This window comes from Indicator indicator, chromosome 26 (genome assembly GCF_027791375.1).
Source record: "Indicator indicator isolate 239-I01 chromosome 26, UM_Iind_1.1, whole genome shotgun sequence".
NCBI classification, from domain to species: domain Eukaryota; kingdom Metazoa; phylum Chordata; class Aves; order Piciformes; family Indicatoridae; genus Indicator; species Indicator indicator.
In genome coordinates this window covers 3,546,390-3,570,387 of record NC_072035.1, presented here as the reverse complement: position 1 = coordinate 3,570,387, position 23,998 = coordinate 3,546,390, and the positions used below count along the sequence as shown (strand labels likewise).

Below are 23,998 nucleotides of genomic sequence, written 5' to 3'. Positions count from 1 at the left end.
ACAAAGGGAGAAAGAACTACCAAATTTCAGGTACTGGCTATCTTGATACCCTTTGCTTCTGTTACCTGATTTGGGTTAAGTTGTGGAATCCTCAGTCGTGGAATCCTCGATCAGCCCAAAGGAAGATTGATGCATGGGAAGTCTTTCAGCAGACTGTGAGGAAGAAGCTCCAACAATTTGAACACGTCTGGCAGAGGAAAGGCAGCTGCTGGCTGAAAACCCACCAGGCCCAGCCAAGAAGGCAGGTGCGAGGAGAAACTTCATGAGGTAACCAGAACGTGAGGCTGATGGGTAACAGCAGCATGGAGCATGTGATGTGAAGAGACGGTGCTGCTCCAAGGGACTTCAGACCGGCCAAAGGCAGGAGCAGCAAGAAAGTGAGCAAGGGGATGATTTGGTTTCGTTCATTTTAGTTCTCCGAGGTTGCTCCCAATGCTGTGAAGGTGGGAGGACAAAGCACCAACCTGGGGAAATGGCTGACAAAGGCTAGATTAGTGGAGTGGGACCAGGAACTTAGGCCCCACGGGAGAAGGGTCTGCCCTTGGGGAACTGATGAGATCTTCCACTTGCTGTTTTTCAAAGAGGGGGTTGTTGTCATTTTGGGTCCTTTTTTTTAGCTCCACTGCCTGCTGTTGTCCTCGATAACTGCAGGCTTGGGTATTACTTGCCTCTTGATTACCACCTGGGCTGCCCCCTCTGGCCACAAACCCTCATCAGCAGGCACTGATCCTGCCTCGGCGTGAACTTTCTTTCTAAAGCATGTCCCTGGAACAGCAAGTTCCTGCTGGCAAACTAACACCTCTTGAACATCGAAGTGTAAAATTACAATTATTTTTCACTGTATGTGACTGATTAAACAAGGTCAGCAGGCTGCCGGCACACACAACCCGGTGTGAGGAGCTAGATCCGCCCGTAACAAAGATGGCGGTGTGTACCTTGTCCGGCTTGCGAGCCGGCCCTCACACAAAATGTCCGCCGAGGCGTCTCCGGTGGTGGATCCTCGCTCCTGTCGGTCTCTTCCCTATGTACCGCGGTGCGCTGTTGCCTTGCCAGAACACAGGACTCTCTGGCCGCTAAGTCTCGGTGGTGGGCGCCGGAAGGTCCGCCTCTGCCTCTCCCTCCGGTGCGTTCTGTATGGCCGCCTCCAATGGCAGGCCTGGCCCTGCCCAGCCCTGATCAGCTGATGGTGGCAATGTCTGTTGACAGGAGCCGCCTCGGCTGCGGGACTGGGCGTAAGGGCCGGCGCCGCGAGGAGGGGGCCCGGGGCCGGAGGGGTGGGCGGAGGCGGCCGCGGGGACTGGGGAGCGCGGCACCCCCTTCCGTCCCCTGCCTTCGCCGCCTCTCTCCGCCGGGGGCGGAGGACGGAAAGTTGGGGAGAGAAGTGAGCGGAGGAGGGGGTGGCAGGCCGCCCCAGCCCGTTCCCCCTCCGGCGGGGAGCGGCCCTGTGGGGTGGGGGCGAAGGGAAGGGGGTGGGCCGGCTGCGGGGGGCCGAGTGGCCTAGGCGGGAGGGCTTTCCACCTCCACACAAAAGGAAACGGGCAGGGCAGGGGCCGCGAGAGCCCCCTGGGCTGTGAGGGGCTGCGGCGCGCGGGGTGGCCCTCGCCCCCGGGAAGGGCAGGGGGCTGCAGTCACGGCTGCCGGCCCCGAGCGAGCCCCTTTCCCTCCCCGGGTGCTGTGTAATGCTGGGGTTTGGGTTCGCTTTGTTTGCTTTTGTCAGATGTGAATCCAAATGGAGCGCTCGGAAGGAGGCGAGCAGAGCCAGCAGCAGCAGCCCTGGGGGAAGCTGATCCGGCTGGGTGCTGATGAGGCAGAGCCGCACGTCTTGCTGCTGAAAAGAGAATGGACAATTGGTCGGAAGAAAGGTGGGACGGGGACACGCTGCGCCGGCATAGGGCGCGGTGTTCGGGGACAGCAGCCATCCCCTCCTACAGCCTTTCAAACATTGGGAGGTGGGCTTAGACCGGTTGGGTTTGGTGCTTTCAACTGGTTGGATGTGCTCGCCAGGTGTTCCCTTTTTAGTAATTTATCTTCTGGCTCTTTGTGAAGAGGAAGTTTCTCACTGACCTTTTTTTACCAGCTTGTGACTTGTGCGCTTTTAAAAGCGAATACACGTTTTAGGTTGTCTGTGAGTGTATAAATAAGAAAAAAAAATAGTGTTGATTCGAAGAGTTGCTGTGTATCAGACCTGTTTACGTTTTCATTTCGTTTCTGTGGTTAAAGGAAGCTGGAACTGCAATGCAAAAATACTTGTACTTCACAGGAAAGAAAACACCCACATAAAAGCCCTTAATTCTTCTGGCCACATAAAGATTGCCAACGATTACTGAAAGTTTCTCTGAGAGTGCACTTGAAAGCTTTATTTCCAGAGTCTAGGTTTTTTATAACTTGCCTTTATTTTAAAGGATTCTGTGATTACTGTATTTAAAACAGTCATTGCAGTGTTTTAATATTTTTTCACTCCATCCTGGCAGCATTAATTTTCAGTTTCTTGTTTATCAGTTCAGGCTATTTGACTGACCAGTTTCATTCTGTAAATAGTCTTGAAAAAACACTGTAGCTAGGTGCTATAGTTTTATGAGGAATTCAGGTAATGTATTGCAGGTAAAAAGCCTGCTTACATTTTAGTAATATGCATTTAGATTGCTTATCATTCCCTAAGACACAGGTAAATGCTTCAAACTGAGATCTAGTTGAGGATCATCTTGCAGTTAAAAAAAAGGAATTCTTGCATGTTCTATTAATTCTGTAACTGTTTGCTAATGGATTAATAAAACATGCAGCTAGAAGAATACTGGGCTTTGGGCATTTTCTAAGTGTTACCTGGAAAATCTAATGTTAGAAAATTTCTAAATATTGCTTAGAAAAATCTTCTGGAGCATTAGAAATGTTTGTTTGGAGCATTTTGTCTTGCCTGCTCCCGTGTAAAAGTCTAACTGTGGAATTGAATGGAAATGTTATCATGCTCCTGGGAAAAATGTAGTCCACTCACTTTTTGCTGCTTTGCATCAGAAGTTGTGTGGGAACAATTAACCCTGTTAGCTGTAGATTGTTTCTTGCATATTAGAAGTAGTGCGTAGTGGCTACTACTTTCCTTCTGGATGTGCTGTTCTTGCAGTGCACCCACAGTATGAGTAGGTGGAAGTGAATCACATTGGTTAATTATAACTTCTGTGTAAGCAAGTACATTCAGTCACTTGCAAGAGATGAGTAGGACACCTTGAGCACTGCCTTGAAAATTCAGTGTTAAAGTGAAGTAAAAATACTTGTTTTGCTCAGAGTCCTGGAATTATAGGTAGGGAGGTTTCTATCATGTCAAGATTGTTGTTACACTTCTAGATTTTTAATCTCCCTTTGGCTTCATTAATGTGGTATTGCTGTCAACAGAGATGAGGAAAATCTTCCTGTTTAAAAACCAACAAAAGAAAAATATTTAAGTGTAGAACACTGATACTGTTAATAGCCCGCTCTTAGTTCCCTCTGTTTACCTCCAATACACCAGAATGATGCAAAATTTAAATCCAATAAGAAAGTGTTGCAGTGATCTGGGTAAAGAGCTGCGTGCTCTGTAATGTATGCCTCTAGAATTTAGATTGAACACTTGAAATATGTGGGAATGTATCTCTGTGCCACTCTAGAACAGAGTAATTGTGATTTGATTTCCCTGTGTAAAGACTAGCATTAGGAGGAAAAAAGGCAGCTAAACCATCTTGAAATGGTTGAAATAAGCTTGTATGAGCACATGGGGCTATGTCCTCACTGCTATTATGTATCACATACTAGACTGTGTTGCTGCCTATATGCCAGTAGAAGTTTTGAACTATTGCAGATGTGTAAGTCAGCTTGTGGTGCATTTATAGCCATGTAGAATGCTGATCTGTCTGTGTAATGTGTATTTTTAAGCACACTGGAAAATCTGCTTTCTTTTTAAGGTTGTGACTTATCTTTCCCTGGCAACAAGTTGGTGTCTGGAGATCACTGTAAAATCATAGTGGATGAAGAATCTGGTCAAGTGTCATTGGAAGATACAAGGTTGGTTCTTCTGTGAGCTTCTATCTTCTTTTTAGACTGCAAAGTAAAATCTTGTGTGTTGCTCAAGGCATCAATAGTAAATGCTTCTCTCTTTTGTTTCTTTATTTTTCCCCCCACTTTTACTTCTAAGTTTGGGGTAGGTTTTGGCTCTTCCTAAATATTTTTTTTCCTACAAAGGAATTCATAGTCTACTGGTTGATGTAATAGTTCTGTAGCATATTTCTTTAGACTTGTGAAAAAAGCAATGACAGCATTCTTTAAAGCCCCAAGCATGAGTGTGCCTCATTTAAGGCACTTTTGTAGCGAAGTAAATGCTTAGTAATGGTCTCAAAGCATAAAAAAGATGTGGAGTAAAAATCTGTCTGTGTTATACTTCTTTCTGGTATTCAAAATGTCCATAGTCTATATAGGATATGTACTACAGTAGTCTAGCAGTTGTGGTGGGCATGTCAAATGGAGATTAGAGCCTATTCAATCCAAAATACATTTCCTAGATTTCATTTTTGTTTAACCAGAATGATTCTTTTCTGTGTGTTTCTGTTGTGTTAGTGCTGTGACAACTAAAGCCCTCGGTGTAGAAAGACTTAAGCACATACTGGAACTACTGTTAAAAGGCTAAGCTAATTTAGTTGGAACTACCTTTAGTATATAAAGTTAATTACATACTTTTTCACATACTGAAGGACAGTGAACTTCCTGTACTGGTGAAGGCTATTTGCTGTAGAGTTCTAAGGCTACTATGGGAGTACAAATAGCACTGCAGGGGTTGTGAGTGGTTTCCAGTGGGTTTTGGTTGGTTTTCTAGTTTCCTTTATAAAATCTGAGATAGGAATTTGAATGGCAGGGAATTTCATAGGAGGAGATTGTAACCCTCTTCAAATTTTCATCTGCTTCATTTTTGACAGGATGTTTTGTCTAAGATTGCCAAAAGCTTCTGGTTTATTACATTTCAAGAACTCTGTGACATTTTAAAATGCTTCTTTAAACCACATTCATTTTATGCCAGGTTAGTGCAGTCAGTAAAACAAATAATACTTTTTTTGCCAGCTCCCCTCACTTTTTATGTCTGCAAGGCATTTTACCCAAAGATGATGATGACACTTCAAAGTATATTGAAATACATACACAAAGAGGAAATTTCATGTTGTTTTGAAGGGTATCATGCTGAATCCCTGTTCCAACATACCAGCATGCAATTAATTATATAGTTCTTGTAGCTCAGGGTTAGCATCAAATACCTGCTGAGCTTTTGACAAAAATCCCTTCAAGAATATCCTGAAAGACCTTTGAACTGTCTAACTGAATGGCATGCACATTTTTGGGGGGCACTGGCAGCATACATGAGCTTAAGATGACATTTTTTTTTTGGCAGAATTTTTGCTCAAGTAAAACAGAACATACAGAATTATTCAGGTTGGAAGAGACTTCAGGAAGTCACTTAGTTCAAGCTCTGTCAAAGGTAGGCCACCCATTGGGTGTGGGCTAGGTTGTTTAGTCTTTCTCTAGTCAAGTATTAAAACCTCCAAGTACAGGGATTCTGTAGCCTCTCAGGGCCCTCATTCTAGACCTTAATTCTCTTCACAGTGATTTAGATTTTTTTCCCCCCTTTGCATCCATTTGAATCTTCCTTGTTTGTTTTATATCCTTTGTCACCTCAGTAAAGAACCAACCTCTGTCTTCTTAGTTACTTCCTCTTAGGTACTGGGAGGCTGCTATTAGAACCCCTGCTCACCAGGCCTTCTCTTAGGCAAAACAAGCTCAATTCCCTTAGCCCCTTAGCTCACAGCTCTTGTGCTCCAGTCTGTTTTGGTGGCTATCTGCTGGACTTGCTCAAGTTTATCAAGGCCTTCCTTTTAAGAGGTGACCCAAAAACTAGAAGTATTATTTCAGATGTAGACTAATGAGTTCCGAGTAGAGGGGAACAACAGTCGCTTCACTTGAGTTGCTGACTGCACCCCTGGTAAGAAAGGCAAGCATGCTGCTGACTCAGGCCTAGGCATAAGTCCAAGGTCTGTGATCTTATGCTCAGTCATAAGAGCCACCAAGAACCCTTTCCAGTTGATCTTGAGCTTGTACTGTTGCAGGTCCTGCAGGTCCCAAACACAGGACTTAGGGCTTGTCCTTGCTGAATGTCAGGACCTTCCTACCAGCCCATTCCTCTATGCTGCCTAATTGTCTCTGATGTCATTCACTAGTTTGCTGAGGGTTGTGGACAGAGAAAATAACCAGGATGGGTCTCTGAAGAGTTCCCTAAAGGGCTTATATTCCCAGAAGCTGTGGAATAGAATGCTGCATTTTAGGGAAAAAATACCAGGCCTAGCTAGGATATCTAGGAAATGGCTTATAATTGTCCCTCCAATGTTATCCCATATTTCAAGATGTTTCAAAGAACAAATTAGGCAATGTTTGCCTGTCGTGGCATTCTTGAGCATAGCTGTAACAGTAAGCCTGAGAAATCATCCCTAGTTTTGGTTGCATGTAGCTGGTAGAATTAGACTAATGTCATGATAATACAAGCTAAAGAAAATGTTTTTCCTACACACACACACCCTCCCCTGAGGCAGAATATGCAGCCAGCAGAAAACTAGCAAAGCCTAATGACAATTAATTTTCTATATGATACATTCATGAAAAGGTGGAGCTAGTTATAATGGTAGTGTAATAGAAAAGCTGCACCTATGGAGTGCTACTAAGTAGCTGCTTATGCATGTTAGACTTCTGTGTGTCTAGTAAGGAATAAGGTTCTTTATGTGCTGCTTGCCTGTGAGTTGGTATGAAGTGTGGCTAGCTTTTGCTGAATCAAGAGCCCAAACAGGTTGATATGACTACTTGCAGAAGACTATCTGTTCTTCTGGGTCTTCCAGTGTTTGTGCCAAGTATCAGATGAGCTCCAAAACATCAAGCAGGCTGAAAGAAGATGATTTTGGAATGTTTGAATTGGCAGCACAGATGCCCAAGTCCCAGAACAATACTGCAATGTCAGCTTTTTCTTTTTCAAAGTGGAAAATAGTTTGAAGCATTGCTGTGGTCAAGCTCAAATTTTTCTGGTGAAGAGGAATGCATTGAAGGAAGCAGCTAGTGTAGGGCAGTCAAACTGAGTGGACTTTGTTTCTGTGTTGCAGCTAAACTAAAGGGTATCATTAAGTATATGTAGACAGCCTACACTGTTTATCTTCCTGATAGCGTACTGAGTTCTTGGATCTACTTTGGAAAGAATTACCATAAATTTTCAGGTGGAAAAATGTGTAGAGAACTCAAAAGTTGTTGAGTAAATAGAAGTTTGCATGCAAGAAAAACCAAGAGTTAGCAAATAGTGCAATAAAATATTCACAGACTCACCCTCTTTGGGGATATGTTTCTGCTTTGTTTTCCAAACCAAGCACTGGTTAAAAGAAAATAAATTATACAGGCCAACATAACACAGTTCAGAGGCAATTGTCTTGCCCTAAGTAAAAGCAGTTGTAAGAGTCTCCATTTAAAAAAAGGAATTTTAAACACAGCTAAGGTAATTTTTTTAGAGCCTTCATCTTATTTTCTTCTAGGATATTTTTTTAGTAAGGGTTCTAGGTACTAAGTGATGTCTTGGACCACAAAACTCCTTACACGAGCCTGATACTCATGTGACAGGCAAACAGATGCTCCCTTTCTGTGGGTAAATAGGAGGTTGATCTTCAGTTGGTGTTGGTGTCCTTTCTGCTACTACATTTTCTCACCCAACCAGTCAGAAATACTTCTGTAAACTGTAAAAGAATGAAGAATGGCAGGGTACAGAAGGGATCTCATAACTTAGTAAAATTCAAAACTCGTTTCAATTTACAATGTGTTCAGGGTAATATGCATTTAAATAACAGATGACTACTAAACTATTAATCCAGAACCTTTACCATAAAATATATTCTTTTCCTGAATGGATACTTGTAATTACTCAAAAGAAACAGACTGGCATTTATGTCAGTAGGATACCAAAGTATCTTGTAACATGTAGCTTGTTCAGCTTCCAAAGCAAGCCTGGTGTGAGAAAAATGTAGCTGTTTATATCAGTTCTGCACAACGGGTGGGATTGGGAAGTGAAGGTTAAAATGCAGGGTTCACTTTTTACTGTTTGACAATTAAAGGAGCTGCAGGTTTTGCTTCTATGTAACCTTTTTAATATCACTAGCATCAGTGTTAGAAATTAGAATAGTTTTTAACAGACTGACTCAAATCTTTTTTTCTTCCTCTTAACTGCTAAACTTTCTTTCTGTGATGTCTTTGTTCTGCTGATTCCTTGGTGCTTGTGTCTTTCAGGCTAGTCAACATCTGAGGTAAAAAGGCAAGTTTGAAATAGGTTTCTTGCTGGTAGAAGCAGCTTGAAGATTCTTCAATAGACCAAATATCAATATGACCCCAAAATTTTGTTTCTTTCTTGATATTTAAAGTAGCATTTTAATTTTTTGGTATCTCATTATTTATGTTGAATTAGTTGATTCAACCATGTAGATAGTGAAAGCAGCTGCAGAGGTAAGAGCAAGAACTGATACCTCGATCAAGACTTGGTGTAGTGATTCATAAGGACTTGCTTTGCCTTTCGATTTGTTAGTTTAATTCTTTAACTTTGTGTCCAAAAAGGCTAACAGTATTAAGTCCTAGTTTTCTTTCTCTGTTAATGTTACTAAATTGAAAGATTGCTTTTTAAAAGAGAAATCATGAGAAGAAGGGAAGTTGTTCCTTTGGAAATAACCAGCTCTCTACCCTAGAAACTGGTCTGCTTGAGGCAGGCTGCCGGGTCCTGGGCACAAGTGATGGTCTCCAGGAGGTGGCAGCAGAGGTTGACTGTTATTTCAGGTAGCAGCTTGTTCAGCTGAGCAGAGGAAAAAAACCAGATTTTTCTCTTCCTTTATTTTTGATGTTAATTGCTGAGATTTTTGAATAGCAGAAGTCTGAAATTCCAGATTGCTGCAGCCCTCAAAGAGGCTTATTGCAACTGAGCTGGAATTATTCTATACTTGAGTGGCTTGACTTGGTTGTAAAACAATAATAGCTTGTGTATAAAACATCACTTCCATTAATCAGCAGTGCTCTGCATTTTCCTCTTCCCCAGTTTAATTTCTTCCATGAGCTTTGGAGTTGTTATCAGTATCAAAATAATTAATTCCAACTAATTTTTTAAATCATGCGTAACTGGGTTTCCATCTTACTGACTTCTTGCTTTTGAGTTGTAAACAAACTAAGCAACCTTGAAATTTAGGTTTTTCACTATTTGAAGCAAGAGGGGAGAAAAAAAATGCTACATGGCTTCTTGGCTATACAGGAAAAGTTCTTTTGTCATAGAATGTCTTAGGAGATTCCCAGTGTTAACAGGAAAACATAACCTAGGACTTTTTAAATAGAACTGCTATTGTTCTTTCCTGCTTTATATTTGAAGGGTGAAGATTATTGTACAGAAACAATCATTTAATTATTTTGAGATGTTGACCAAATATTAGAGGTCTTTGTCTATCAGCTACGATCTTTTTACCAGTAGCTACAAATGAGCTTTACAGCCCTGGTAACTTTGTGCATTTGTCTTTGGGAGAAATTTTTTTATTTCTGGGCTGATTTGGTTTGTTTTTTCTTTTAATCCTGGTTTACTTTTCTTTTTTTTTTTTTTTTTTTTTTAACCTGAGAGCCAATGGCTTTTCTTTATTAAAAATATCTTGTGTTTTCCATTCCATCTCCAATATACTTATATGAAAAAAATTATGCCATTTATGCCAAGTTATCTTTCCTTTCTCTTTACAGTACAAATGGAACAGTAATTAATAAACTGAAAGTAGTTAAGAAGCAGACATACCCTTTACAGACGGGGGATGTGATCTATGTTGTTTACAGAAAAAATGAGCCAGAGAACAGTAAGTAAATCAGGCTTTGTTTTGTTGAGTCATGAGAGAAAATAAACATCAATACAACTGAAATAGAATGATTCAATTTTAAGACAATTTGCTAGTGTTTAAAGACAGGTCTCTATAGAAGAGGTCATGGATGGGCCAGTTTTCACAGAGACAGAGCAACTGTCTGAAATTGAGATGTGCCTAGAAGTAGTTTTGGAAGAACTAATGCACAGAATGGTAGATAATGAGGTCCTTATCACAGGCCCAGTGCTTCCTTTAGAAGGTAGTTAGTGTTACTTTATGTATCACCTTGAAACAATTTTGGCACCATCAGTAAAGGCTTCAAAATCTTTTTGGTTTGTTTTGGGTTAGGCTTTTCAGTTTTAAAAAGGGAAGAAGCAAAACAGGAGGGGAAGTGGGGAAAGCCCTATAGTAAAAGTAGAACCAGTAAACCTGGAACAATGTTTGTATGGTCTTAAAGAAGTATCATGCCTCACCTATAATTATTTTCAGGGTGATGTAATTGAAATAATGTAATTAGTGGGGGATTTTTTTTTTTTTCAGCAAAGAAAATTAATGGGGGTCTTTCCTCAAAGGTTTTTAAATAAGCCAAGCTGGTGCTGGGCAGGAAGTAATGTTCTCTCATATGTTAACTGGGTAGAAGTCAGGGACCAAGGCGTAGGTGCAAATGCTCAGGTATTGCAGTGGAATGGGATTAATAAAAGATTTAATGAATCATCTGTGCTGTCATCTGTCTTAAAGATGTTAATAAATGATTTGGGAAATGATAACTATGGAGGCAACAGAATTTTCCTGTCATACCTTTTCAGTTCATACCATTTCATTGTGGTGATAGAGGATCATTAAATCCAACGCTGACTGAAAGGATTTACAGAAAGAATTTAATTGCTCGTTACTATGAAATAACAGATGGGGTTCAACTTTGATAAAGAGGGGGAGAGAGAGGGAGTGGGCAAGCTCTGGTTTTACATATGTATCATTATGCCCCAGCTGACTGCTCTGTCCATTAGCTTGCAGTTCTGCTTTTAAGTGTGGAGTGTGTAATATTTAAATTTTAGTAGAAAGCACTGGCTTTCTGGAAAAGACTTTAGATGAAAGAGGCATTTTAAATGTTGATTCTCATTTACTGTATGTTCTTAGCTCTGAAGTGGAACTTTTAAGGCAAACAGACGGACTTTGTATGGTTGGAAGCTCCCCTCTTATTGTGAAGCTAATTGCCTGTACTGGGAAATGGGAGGGTGTAGTATTGGGTACCATTTACAGCATGGTATTTAATATAAACCACAAGACTCTATCTAGCATTTATTTTGTATAGTAATAGGCATATGAGCTGTTTATCAGAAATCTTCTGGATGCATACTCACTACTGCAATTCTTCATAAAGCTGCTGCTAATTTCTATGTTGACATGAGACATGAAAAGCTATATCAGATGTCTCTGTGGCTTGTTTGTCTCACAAATCTTTTCTAAAATGGCACTCTTGCAGTTCCTGCTACTTGGAAGAACTCACACAAATTTTCCAGATACTTTGTGGTGAAGCAAATCGCTGGTTTTCATTTGGGTTAACAAATATAGGAATTACCAAGCCTCCAGTTTTGCTTTTACATCTTCTCCATCTTCAAAGGCAGAGAATTTAGATTTGGTATGTGTATTTGACTGCTCTGAGTAGTTCTGAAGGAAGACAGCCCATCAACATCTGATGAGAAAAAGTATTGCCACAAACTAACAGTATCTTATTTTCTTCTAGGTAGCTGGAGGGAATAAAAAAGTAGGAAGTTAGGGGAATCTCTGGAACTGTATTAGGTTGAAGTAAGATGAAGAAAGGGGATATGATCCAGTTGGTTTTATTAAGATAGTGAATCAGTTTGGGGATGAAACGGCACATTTAATCTGTGGGTTTGAGAGTTCGTGCATCTCAAAAAGAACAGAAATAAAATTCCTTGAAGAAGTTGAGAAGTGAGCACAGCAAAAGTAACTTCTTCAAGGAACTTTCATTCAAGTATCAGTAAAAAACGGTTTGTTCTGACACAGAGCAGATTTTAGGTTTAAGAAAAGATTAAGCCTCTGGTTCCATGGCTGACACAAACATCACACAAAAGCTGCTCTGCCTGGCTTCCTGGGAAGAGCTCTTGCTGTGCTGTTCCTAATTGCCTTCTAAGTAGGAATACTAATATTATATTATAGAGGTGACCCCTCATTTGCCTCTTCCATTGTCAGGCACTTTGGGTAAGAAGCCACTTGTGAACTGAAGTTGTTTATGAGAGATTATGAGTGAATATGTGTCTAGAGTTTCTGATTCATATTTTTAAATCTCTTTCAGATGTTGCTTATCTTTATGAATCCTTAAACACAAAACATGATGCAACTCAAGAACCAGTAGGTAAGGAAGTAATTCAGGATCTGTGAAGAAAAGCTAAGCCCCACTTATTAATGTGACCCTCTTGAGTTTGATTCCTTGGAATTTTGAAGCCATGATGTGGTGACTATCACACAGATCTTTCTTTCCTTTTCCTCCTTTCCAAACGTAGAAGTTAATGTAGAAAACCAATGCCATGTGACCAAAGATACCTCAAGTACCAGAAAAAGTAATGATGAGACCCAAATTACCTCATCACTGTCAGCTACTCAGTCTCATTATGAGGAACCACAGCCATCTACTTCTACATCTAACCTCTTTAATGCTGCTTCTACCTCTCTTACTGAGTCTGCATCTGTTCAGCAGGATAATCCTTCTACATCTGGTAAGAATTTTATCAAGTATTTAAAATTTGATACCCCATCAACAGTTACTCCACTTTTGAATTTGGATAGATTAATAATCTCTTAGCCCTATCTGGGTCTTTAGCATTTATAAAGTTCTAGTGAAAATACCAGTTGGATATGTGCATTTTAGCTTTCTGTTTATGAATAGGCAGGGTAAATCCTGGTGGATGAGTGAAGGCAATTGTGAGAATTGCTCGGAGGGGTAGAAGATGCACATAAATCCCAAACCAATCTTTGCAGTGCACTTTTGTAGTGGAGCATTGGTGAAAACTTAGCAAATCTCTGTGGTTCATGTAGCAAAGCAAGTAGAAGTGAGTGCTCATGCAGTCACTCCAAGAAACTGCTGCCATTCACCAGTCCTCTTTCCCTTGCTCTAAGGCTGAAATATCCCACATGCATCTCTAGTTTAGTATCTAGCATTATACTGATAAATGTAATATTCCTATGCTGTTTAACACTTAAAGTAGAACTGGGGCATGACCAGCTCTGTATGAAGTGGCATTTGTCAACAGTTCATGGGGACTTGTAAACATGCTCCTAAGGAAACAAAGCTTTGCCCTGTGCTGTGAGCCTGACCTGTTATTCGTGATCAATATTACATAAGCCCTCTGCCTGGTATCTTTGTCAGGAAGACCTGGTGTGGATAATAGTCTTATGAATAAATACAATCTAAAGAGGAATGGGAATTTGAAGTAGGTTTACACAACTAATAGTTTGTTAATCCCCCAGGTCTTCCAATTAGTCAGATAGGCTCAGAATACATTTAGTACAGTTATACAGACATTGCTTTTTTGCTCTACCTTTTTCTATTCAGATGTTTGGTTTCCTCTGTATGCATCATCAGTGTTTAGGTACCTTTTGTTTTCACATGTCCTATATCTGTATGTGACTATGTTCATATTTCTGGTTTTATTTTGCAGGATCACAATCCTCAGTTTTCACTCCTGTGCCTGCCTTCCCCGTCTCAGAATCTGTGTGTTTAAGACCACTGCATGATGAATGTGAAAAGCTGGATGTGAATACTGAAACTTCTGCAATCACTTCAGAAATCACTGACAAAGAAAGAGCAGAATCAGATTCTCAAGGGACAGGGGAGGAGGAAGGTTTGGAACCTGCTAAGAAGAAACTGAAAGGAGGTTAGTATACTACGGTGTTGAAAAGCATATTCTGTGTATTGCTGGTAGTTAATGTAAAAAAAATGGACAGGACTTTAATTTTCTAATTCATAGGGGTGCAGTGGGATTAACAGAAACATAAGGATCTGTGCTTATTTTTCTTTATTAATATGAAATAAATTCAAAATGTATGCATCACACCTAAAGGGTCTTCAAAGGTTGTGTAATAGGAATAGGTAATACTCTTCCTCCTCACAATATTATTTTATATTTTAGTGTTGTATTAAATTAGAAAAGCAAAACTCTTCTCTCATTCCACCCCGCACTACTGAGTCATCAGTCCTTCAATTTGTTTCTTGATTCTTATTGACTTACTGTCCAGTGAAAATCATGCATTCAGGAGCAGTAAGCAAGAACCTTTAGAGGAACCATTGCCAGTGAACAGTGAATCAGTTTGTATCTTTCAGCTCTTTTTTTAAAAAACAGTTCAAAAGCCATATCCTGAGGAATCTTCTGTCTTTGTAGATGAAGATGCTTGTCCAAATCTTTCACCACCAGCTCCAAGTGAATGTATAATTAAAATTGGCTCTGAAGATGCAAAAACATCGAATGTGAAACCAGATAAGATGGAAGAAACATTAACTTGCATTATCTGCCAAGAACTGCTGCATGATTGTGTAAGGTACGTAGGACTGGCAAAAGGCTGTGATCCTGTCATAATAATGTAAGGAGTTCAGTGGCAACTGTTTGAGGCCAGGATATTTAGGGTTTTCATAAGCCCTTTTGAGTCTCCTTCCTTCTCCCCCTGTCTACAAAGTCAAGTCAATGCTGAACAGTTGTTTTTGAGTGTTATGAACCTGTCTGAAAAATTAAAGATTTATATTTTTAACTGCATTTCTCTCATTATTTTCATGTTTGTGTTTTCCAGCCTGCAGCCTTGTATGCATACTTTTTGTGCTGCCTGCTACTCAGGATGGATGGAAAGATCTTCTCTCTGTCCAACTTGTCGTTGTCCAGTAGAACGTATTTGTAAAAATCACATATTGAACAACTTGGTCGAAGCTTATCTGATTCAGCACCCAGGCAAGTTGTGCAGACTGTAAAACAGAATCTGATCAGTATTTCCCACATTACAGAATTATTTTGGCTGGAATAGACCTCTGAGATCGTCAAGTCCAGCCTAAGACCTAACACCACCACATCGACCAGACCATGTCATGAAGTGCCACATCTAAACTTTCCTCCAGGGACAGCGACTCCACCACCTCTCTGGGCAGTCCATTCCAGTGTCTGATTACCCTTTCCTTAGCTGCATAACTGATGTATGCACAAACTCTTGTCTCTTAAATTCCTATGTGTGTTTTATTACTCTGCTGTTTTCTCTGACACGGCTTCAAGAAACCAAGTGAATTTAGTGTGACATCATAAGCTACTGGAATACTTCAAATACTGAGTAAGAAGTGAAAACGTATTTAAAACCATAATTGGATATGCTAAAAAATTCTTCATTTCACTTTGCTACTTAATCATGAGAAGAGTTCAGTTTTATCAGTTATGTCACACTGACTGATTAGGCCACCTAAACTCAGATACTTCTGAAAAATGTACTTTAATGGGGATTTAATTAAGCTTTGCTTTCAAGAGGCTGTGATCAAAGTTAAGTTGCCTGATACCCCTCCGTTAACAAGAGATGGTAATTTAACTAAGGTCTTCAAGAACTCTGTTATCCAAAAATAATTTTTGTGGAAACACAAACACAGGGATGAGGGATGTGAGGTGTTCTCTTCTCCTGAAATTTGAATTTGCTTTTTGTGTCAGATAAATGTCGTAACGAAGATGACATCCGCAACATGGATGCTAGAAACAAAATTACTCAAGACATGCTGCAGCCTAAGGTGCGCAGATCTTTTTCAGATGAGGAAGGAAGTTCTGAAGACTTGTTGGAATTGTCAGATGTAGATAGTGAATCTTCAGATATCAGGTATGTCTGTTTGTGTCCTGAATGGGATTTACTTCTGTTTGAATCACAAACCCACAAATGGTGCTAATTTCACAAACTGTTACTGTTTTTCCATGACTGCCAGAATAAATCTTGGTTTTCAGGTAAGTTCATTCTTACCAGTAATTATCTTGGCAATTCTAGTGACCATCCTACTGAACCTTGAGCAATCAATTAAAAAAAAAAAATTAATTAGAATTTCCTAGAAATCCAACAAGATTCAGTTTATGAGCAACAGTCCTACCCTGAAATGTGTGACAGCTTCATGCGAGCCATGTGAAATTACCTTTTCCTGTTACAAATTGGCTGTTGATTCAGGGAAAACAGTTTTCTGGTAAGAGCTTAGAGGAGAGAAAACAGTCTGTGACCCCATGAGTGCAGCTGCAATGAGTGTGCTTTTTTTATGTGTCTGGAATGCTGCTTTCACCAGATGTATGCTACTGAAGCAGCTGATGCTTGACCTAGGGATTCCCAGGCACCAAAATGTCTCCTCTTTGTTTTGAACAGCAAATGTTTTTTGCTGTAGGTCTAGAGTGGAACAGAAGAACTCTTCATGTAAATAATTATTCCAGCTTTGTTCCTATCTTAGCCATCTCACTTTTGATCACTCTACCTTTTTGGTTTCTTTTTTTTCCCACTACTATGCTACGAAATGTTCTCGTTTGGTACAACTGCAGCAGCCTTCACGGCTATGAGGTACTAACTTCTGTATGTTACTGGATAAAGAAATTCCAGATTTAAACTTTGAAAGTTTAGAGCAGCCCTGTTTAGCATAGAGATACAAGTTTATTTGCATTTGTTGGGTTGGATTTCTTGTGACCTGATTTTATCCTTTCAGCCAACCATATATAGTATGCAGACAGTGCCCAGGGTATCGAAGACACTCTGTGCCAACTCTGCCTGGCACAGGCCAAGAGACAGAAGCAGGGGGAATGCAAGCACTTGGAGATGCACCATCTACATCTGCCAACTTCCCTGCAGGTCAGCATGGTGAATTCTTCTCAGTAGTGTGATAGTAAAGCACTACAACTCACACAGCTGTTGTGAATTAAGCAAACTCATCTCATAGCACTATGAGTGTAACACCACTTCACATAGGTGTCTTTGCAAACATTGTGAGATTTGAGCACTGTTTTTTCTGTGATTGTCAAAAATAGATTGCTAATAATGAATAGTTCTTAAAGTCTTCTACATACTGCACCTACTTAGTTTCAAAGTGGAAATGTCATTTTTCTGCCCTTTTATAGGATCTCCATAAAAATTACATTGCTTGCTTGTTACTCAGGGTTTCATATTCCTAATATTCACTAAGATTCCTGATTCAGATTGCAAATGTGTAGATTGTTCAGTCTTACTTTTTTTTTTCCTTTCTGTTTTTAACTCATTTAGCTGTCCAGGAATATGTGTGTCCTGCTCAAGGAAGTCATGTAATATGCACCTGCTGCTTTCAGCCAATGCCTGACCGAAGAGCAGAGCGTGAACAGAATCCTCATGTTGCTCCTCAGCAATGTGTGTGCATTTTTTATGTATTTCTTTATTTAATCATAGCTACAGAACTAAATCTCTTGTTATTTTTAGTTAAACTGATGTTTACTTTGAAGAGCCTTCATCATTTCAATATTCTTTATCTGGGCTCTTGTAGTGACAGCAGGAAAGAATCTCCCTTTATAAAACTTACTATTCCTCTAGAATGTATTTTAAATGATAAAGTGGTACTTTTAACCAAGGTTATCAGGGCTGTCTTGCTACTGATTGATAGGAACAATAACTGTTGAGTTTTGCTGTGTTCAGGTCCTTACAGGTGTTTTCTTTATTATTTTACAGGTACAGTTTGTCTGCAACCCTTCTGTCACTTGTACTGGGGCTGCTCTCGGATGGCATGCTTTGGCTGCTTGGCACCATTCTGTGGTATTGTGGAATAATCTATTTCTTAGGAGCCTGCTCAGTTTGCAATAATGTCTGTCTGTCTGTCTTAAACTTTAGGTAATTTAAGAAATTGAAAGAGATGAGTTTGTAGCACAGTCATGCTAAAGGAAACGAATGCTGTGTTCTTGCATGACAAAAAATCAAGTGGTATGTGTCTTAACTTTGAGAGGATTTAACTTCTTGTCTTCATACCATATTGGGCTTGAAAACTACACTTGTTGAGCACAATGTTTTCCTGTATAAAAAGTATGGTGTATTTCAGCCTAGTAAGGGAATCCTACTGGATGACAAATAATGGCTTCAAACTGGAAGAAGCTCCATTTAGATTAGACATTAGGAAGAAGCTCTTCCCTGTAAGGAGCAGTGAGGTGCTGGAACAGGTTGTCCAGAGAAGCTGTGGAGGCTCCAAGCCTGGCAGTGTTCAAGGCCAGGTTGGATCAGGCCTTGAACAACCTGGTCTGTTAGGAGGTGTCCCTGATGATGGCAGGGGGTTTGGAACTAGCTGATCTTCAAGGTCCCTTCTAACCCAAATCATTCTGTGATACTATGATTAGAAAAGGTCGTTGCCCTCTTAAACATACAGCCTTCTGAAACTCAATGTTTTAGACATTATTTTTAAAAATGCATTAGAACAGTTGAAATGAGTTGGCTGCAGTTTGAAGCTAATGAAATACCCTTTAACAGCACTGTTACTTTGTGCAGATCAGGCCATGGGGTTGGAGGAAGAGATACTGACTTTTCTTCTTCTTCTTCTGATTAGAAATAAATCTTGGTGATAAGTGTTTAGATGGAGTCCTAAATAACAACCACTATGAGTCAGATATCCTGAAGGTATGTTTTAAAATGATTATGTATGATGTATAATAATAAATGTGCAAGGTTTAAGCTTTACTCCTTTGTGAAACAACAGTGATGTGCTGCCTGACTGTTATGGTGGCAGCATTGAGTCGCTAAAAGGCAAATTTAATGAGTACTAAACATTCAGCTGGACCCAAGTTATAACTCTGTCTAGACTGGAAGCATTTTGGGGTGATAATCTGGCTCTTTCAGTCTCTGTGTAAGAGAGTATTGTCTTCTAGACATGTTTTCTATTTAGCATCAGCTCTTCCTGTACCACCCAAATTAACAACAAGGAAACAACCACTTTGATGCAATCCCAGTGTTTAATTTCTCCCCTGTGTATGTCTGACGGGTGCCAAGAAGGCCAAAATTCTAGACATAACTTCTGAACTTGAGGTTAAATGACTGACAGACACACTCTAGCATCAGATATGTTTGGTTGTTAGACCATAGAAGAATTTTACTTGTGTGAAGCAGTTAGGAAAGCCAGTTTCTACAGTCTAAAGTGTAACATAGAAAATATAAATGACGACTGGGAAAAAATTGCTAAAATGTACTAGGAAAGCAAGACTTATTAAATGTTTTGGTTTTTCTTTTTCCCAGACAAGTTACATTTCATACTAGGTTGCATGGAAAATATTTTGCTCATACCACAACTGAATTATCTAAATTAAGTAAACTGGATTAAGTCTTGATTTAAGGTAAATGAGTGACTGCAATGAAGCTATTTGGATTCTTTTTTACACAAGTGGGGATCTTCTGTGGAGAAAAAAAAAGGATACTGAGTGGAAGGTTTATTGGTGATCTGGAAGTATCATGCTTGTTAAGTTAAAGATACAGAAGTTTTACTTGTAATCAGCATTAATACATTTTGAAAACCTGATTAGATCTAGATTTGGAAATATTGAGAGGGTAAATGGCTTGGTCACTCTTTAATGTTGGAGGCTTTTCTAACTTAAACACTTAAATTGCTCTTTACAGGATTACCTGGCATCCAGGGGTTTGACATGGAAAAATATGTTAAATGAAAGTCTCTTAGCTCTTCAAAGAGGAGTTTTTATGTTGTCAGGTATGTGTTGGACTTTTTTTTTTTTTTTTTGTTACATGTATAACTCAGCAATATTATCAAGAGGTTTGAAGTTCTGTGTGCATAGCCAGTGCCATCACAACAGTTCTGTTAAATCTGATTTGTCAAGCCTCACACTGATATGATGTACAAACTGGTTTCCTCCCCAGATTACAGAGTCACTGGGAACACAGTGCTTTGCTACTGTTGTGGCCTTCGCAGCTTTCGAGAACTTGCCTACCAGTACAGGCAGAATATTCCTCTCGCTGAATTGCCAGGTGGGGATTGCTTTGCACAGTGAAGGAGAAAAGTTATTTAAAGAGTTAAAGTCAGGTTTTTTCCTTGTATCCTTGGGATTTTAGCACCTTCCTTTAGCCCAGGGCTAATATCTTAATGCTGATTGCGTTACTTGGCAGCTGCTAAGTTTGCATATAATTACTGTCAGACTCCCTAACAGAATCTTTTTATTTCAGTATGAGTTCTCATCTGCAGAATAAATATCTACATAGTGAAAAGAGGAATTCAGTAAAATACAGAATATAGTCAGCAGGAACTAGTTGCTATAATTTCCTTTATTTTCCCATTGAAATATATAAAGTGATGCCCCTCGTGAACAATTTCACATTTTACCAACTCTCAGCTAGGAACAAGAATGTTTTCAAAAATTAATTCTAAATCTGTTTACAGTTACAGTTTTAGTATCAAATAGCATGCAAGCAACTGTGCCTCCCTCAGTCCTAAATCTGTTAGGAACAGAAGCTCTTCCAACAGTCTACTTTTAAATGTTACTTTTTTTTCCATCTAGTTCCTGTTGTTAGCAACAGCTTCCCTTTTTTTTTAACTGTTGAGAACTCTGCTTCTGCTGCTGTGCCTAATGAGAGGCAGCCAGTCTGCCTTCTTTCTCCTTGGTATTGGTTTGACTTTTAGTGTAATGGTCTGCTGGACAGCTGAGTTACAATGTATGTAAAAGTGGAGGAAAACCAACGAACTACCCAAGTGAATACCTTTTAATTTTGTATGGAAATTCACCTGGACATAGGCCCAATGTCTGTAAAGCCCATCTCTGTTAAGCTGAATGGTAAAATGTCACTTGACAGCCCTGAGAACCTTTCATGGTTCCTGAGAAATCCTTTCATGGTTAAGTCTGTGTGAGCCTAATATTTAGAATGAATTTTTGTCCTTCACTGAGCGCTTGCTTTGTTTCTAGAAAGGTGCTATAGCTTGCTGTTGTTTTCTTGCCAGATATGTCTTGTTTCTTGTTTGCCTGCTCTGAGTAACCACCAATAGCAGTGGCTTAATAATCTGCATCACCTTGTGTAATACCTTTGGTAGTAAATGCAGCTTTTCATTTGCTCTTTCTGTAGTGACTGTCACATCACGTCCTGATTGCTACTGGGGGCGCAACTGTCGGACTCAGGTCAAAGCACATCATGCCATGTAAGTTAGTTTGGGAGGAGCTTCTGGGCTTTGTTTCTTCTTTAAAAAACCCACCAAAAACAAAAAAGCACAACCTTTGAAGTGTCAGAAATTGCATGAGTAACACTGCTGCAGCATAAGCAAAGTAGGGTGAGCTTTGAGGGGGTTTTTGGCCCTTTTTCTTTATAACACAACTCTGTGCCCGTCAGAAGGACGCTGCTGGCACTGGTAAGTTGATGTAACCCATTGCTGACACTTCTCGAGTCTTGTCCACCCACAGCTCCCCCTTCATTCCTGTTTTCTCACTGAAGCAGCATCTCATTTTCTCATGTCTGGGTGCTTCTTAAAAACACTATCTATGCAGTAATTATCCCTGGGAAATTTCCATTTGAAACTATGAGAGACTCTTCTAGTGAAGTGCAGCAGACTTTGAAGGGATAAGTTGATGGGAGTAATTTGCAATGAGAGAAGTTGGGAACATGTAACATTAGGAACCTGATGTGGCTTGGCAGCTCCTGGTTTTGGAGGTGTTTTAAGGTCTTAATGCCTCAGACCCAAGCAATCTGGCATACAGTGAAAATGAAATACTGAGCCTGAAAAGAGATTAACCCTCTACTTCTCAAATGTATTTATATAGCTAGGCAATGTGGAGTTCTGTTATCTGGTCATTCCTGAGAAATATCTATCCAAAAATAAATCAAAGTCCTTGATTAATGAAATTCAAGGCTACTTATAACCAATACAGTTTCCTTCTTATAAACAGAGGTACATGTGGTAAGAAAAATATTAGACTTGCACAACAAAACACAAATTATTTACATCAGAGTGAACTGGTTCCAAGGTGGGTAGAAAAATCCTTCTTGGTTTATGAATAATTCTCTAAATTCTCAGTGCAATTTCAGATAGAGGAGCTGTTACCCCCTTATTGTGAAATTGCTTTAATGAACAGTAGACTCTGCAGTATCTTCCTAATGCTGGATGAACACACTCTTGGCATCATTCGTTTAATATTTTAGGTAGTATAGGTCGAAAGTAACCAGTCTGTACAGCACAGGCAAGCAGAGGATAAGGAAGACTTGTGAAATATTCATTCCCATTCTCTTACAAATTCAGAGGATTTTTACCAAATCACTTTCAAAAACCATTTGGGATTTAAGTTGCAGGTGCAATTCGAAGCACCACTATTCAAAGTCCCTATCTTCACATTATAGGACTGACTGTGCGCCCAGAGAAATTTTGGGGTTGATGAGTTAGAGAGTTAATTCACTATCAAAGTACTCACCACTTGCCTTTGGTTGTGTCATGGTACATAATTCCATCTAGAATAGAAATGACTCAGGGTTTTTTTTCCTTTTTTTTTTTTTCTAAAGCATGAGCTGTGCCTAGAACTTTACTGGCTGCTGCTCTTAGTTCCTAAAATCCCTAAGACCCAACAATCCTGCCATGCCATTCACAGATGGCCAGTTAAGTTTGGGTTTTCTTATGGAGCTAAACTTTTGCCAAGTATTTTGGTTATGTAGACAAGGTTCCCATCTAATCTTGGGTCTAATTCAGGAACAAGGAGAAAATTTATGGTTGTCTTGCATCATCTCTTCCACATGTATCTGTTTATTCACACTCAACACCTGTGTTTCAGTTCTGTCTCAGGGACTGGACAAACTAAGAGAAAACAAAGGAGTAGTGAGATGTTGAGACTTGGCAAGAACTGCCTTCTACAAAATTGTGTTGTCTATTTAATTCACAAAGAAAAACCTAGATAATACAGTAGCATGAGAAAAACTTCTTTTTCTTCCCAGAAGAAGATTCTAAACCAGTGAAAGAACATGTTTATGTTGAAATATATTATTAGTCTGGTTAATTTTTGTTCTTAGCGACTCGTGTAATGCTGTCTACTAAAAATTACTAATGTCTCACAGGGCAAAATTAATTTGCTGATTCCTGTTTTAATTGCCTTCTGGGTTTGAAGTATGCAGAATTACAGAGGAATGCTTTTAATAACTGGTTTTCTGTATGCATAATAAAATTAACGAGGATTAGGAGGGAGGGATGTTGAAAATCCTGTTACAGATAACATGGTGGTAGAGTACCATCCAAGCAGGTTCTGAAAAAAAGGTCTCTTAGCCTGTAAATGTTCAGCTTCAAACTGTTCAACATTGAAGACATCCTGTGAAAGATGCTGACTTTTTTGTTGCCTGACTCCTGAGAGCTCTCTTACATTTTAACACTTTGGTTTTTTTCTTTCTCCTCAGGAAATTCAATCACATTTGTGAACAAACACGATTCAAGAACTGAATACTTGTAGTCTGTAGAGAGGGGACAAAAACCTGTTACACTGCTTGTACAGTTCTAAGTTTTCAGGGGATCTTCTCAGTTCCCCCCCATAGCAGGGAATCAATAACTTTTGCATCAGCTAATCTGGTGTGAACTTTTTAATTCGTAGGATTTTACAGCTGTGCATCAATAAGGTAGATTTTTATTCTTTTTTTGTTGTTGTTCCGAGGAAGTCCAGCAAACATTGCATTCCATCCTCATGACTAAAGTGTTCCTGTATCACTTCAGTCAGGAACACAAACAGAAATCAAACACACACACACAAACCAGCCATATCTTGGGAAGACCTAAGAATAAGGAGTGTATTTGCACTACTTGTGAAGAAACTTAAGAAAAATCCTTAGACTTAAAGTAGAAATGTTTTGTTTAAAAGTGTCTGATGGATGTTTCAAGAGCCATTAATATTTAAGAAGTTGTCAATGTATATTTGTAACTTCAGACTGGTAGTCTGATGTTTTGTTGCTACCCCATTCATTGCATTTGGGCTAGAAATCATGTTAATATCCACTTCAAATGAAAGCTACATCCGTTGAGCAGCTCTTTCAACTTAAAGCTTCTGCCATCTGTGCAGTGTTAAGAGTGGAAGTAGTAGAATTTCTTTTCTTGGTTGAGTGGTATTGATGTTTTTAATCACATGCAATGA

At 39.6% G+C, this 23,998-nt stretch overlaps 1 protein-coding gene across 1 annotated transcript; it reads left to right on the top strand.

Annotated features, from left to right (window-relative positions):
- The first annotated feature begins 1,729 nt into the window (after positions 1-1,729).
- CHFR (checkpoint with forkhead and ring finger domains) lies at positions 1,730-23,490 on the top strand. Its single transcript, XM_054392632.1, has 17 exons — positions 1,730-1,862; positions 3,930-4,029; positions 9,790-9,899; positions 12,220-12,279; positions 12,428-12,640; positions 13,583-13,798; positions 14,303-14,459; positions 14,706-14,860; positions 15,596-15,758; positions 16,615-16,757; positions 17,166-17,285; positions 17,601-17,684; positions 18,463-18,533; positions 19,524-19,611; positions 19,779-19,886; positions 20,973-21,045; positions 23,274-23,490. The coding sequence occupies exons 1-17, from the start codon at positions 1,730-1,732 to the stop codon at positions 23,314-23,316; spliced, it is 2,037 nt and encodes a 678-aa protein (XP_054248607.1). The 3' UTR covers positions 23,317-23,490.
- Positions 23,491-23,998: the final 508 nt, after the last annotated feature.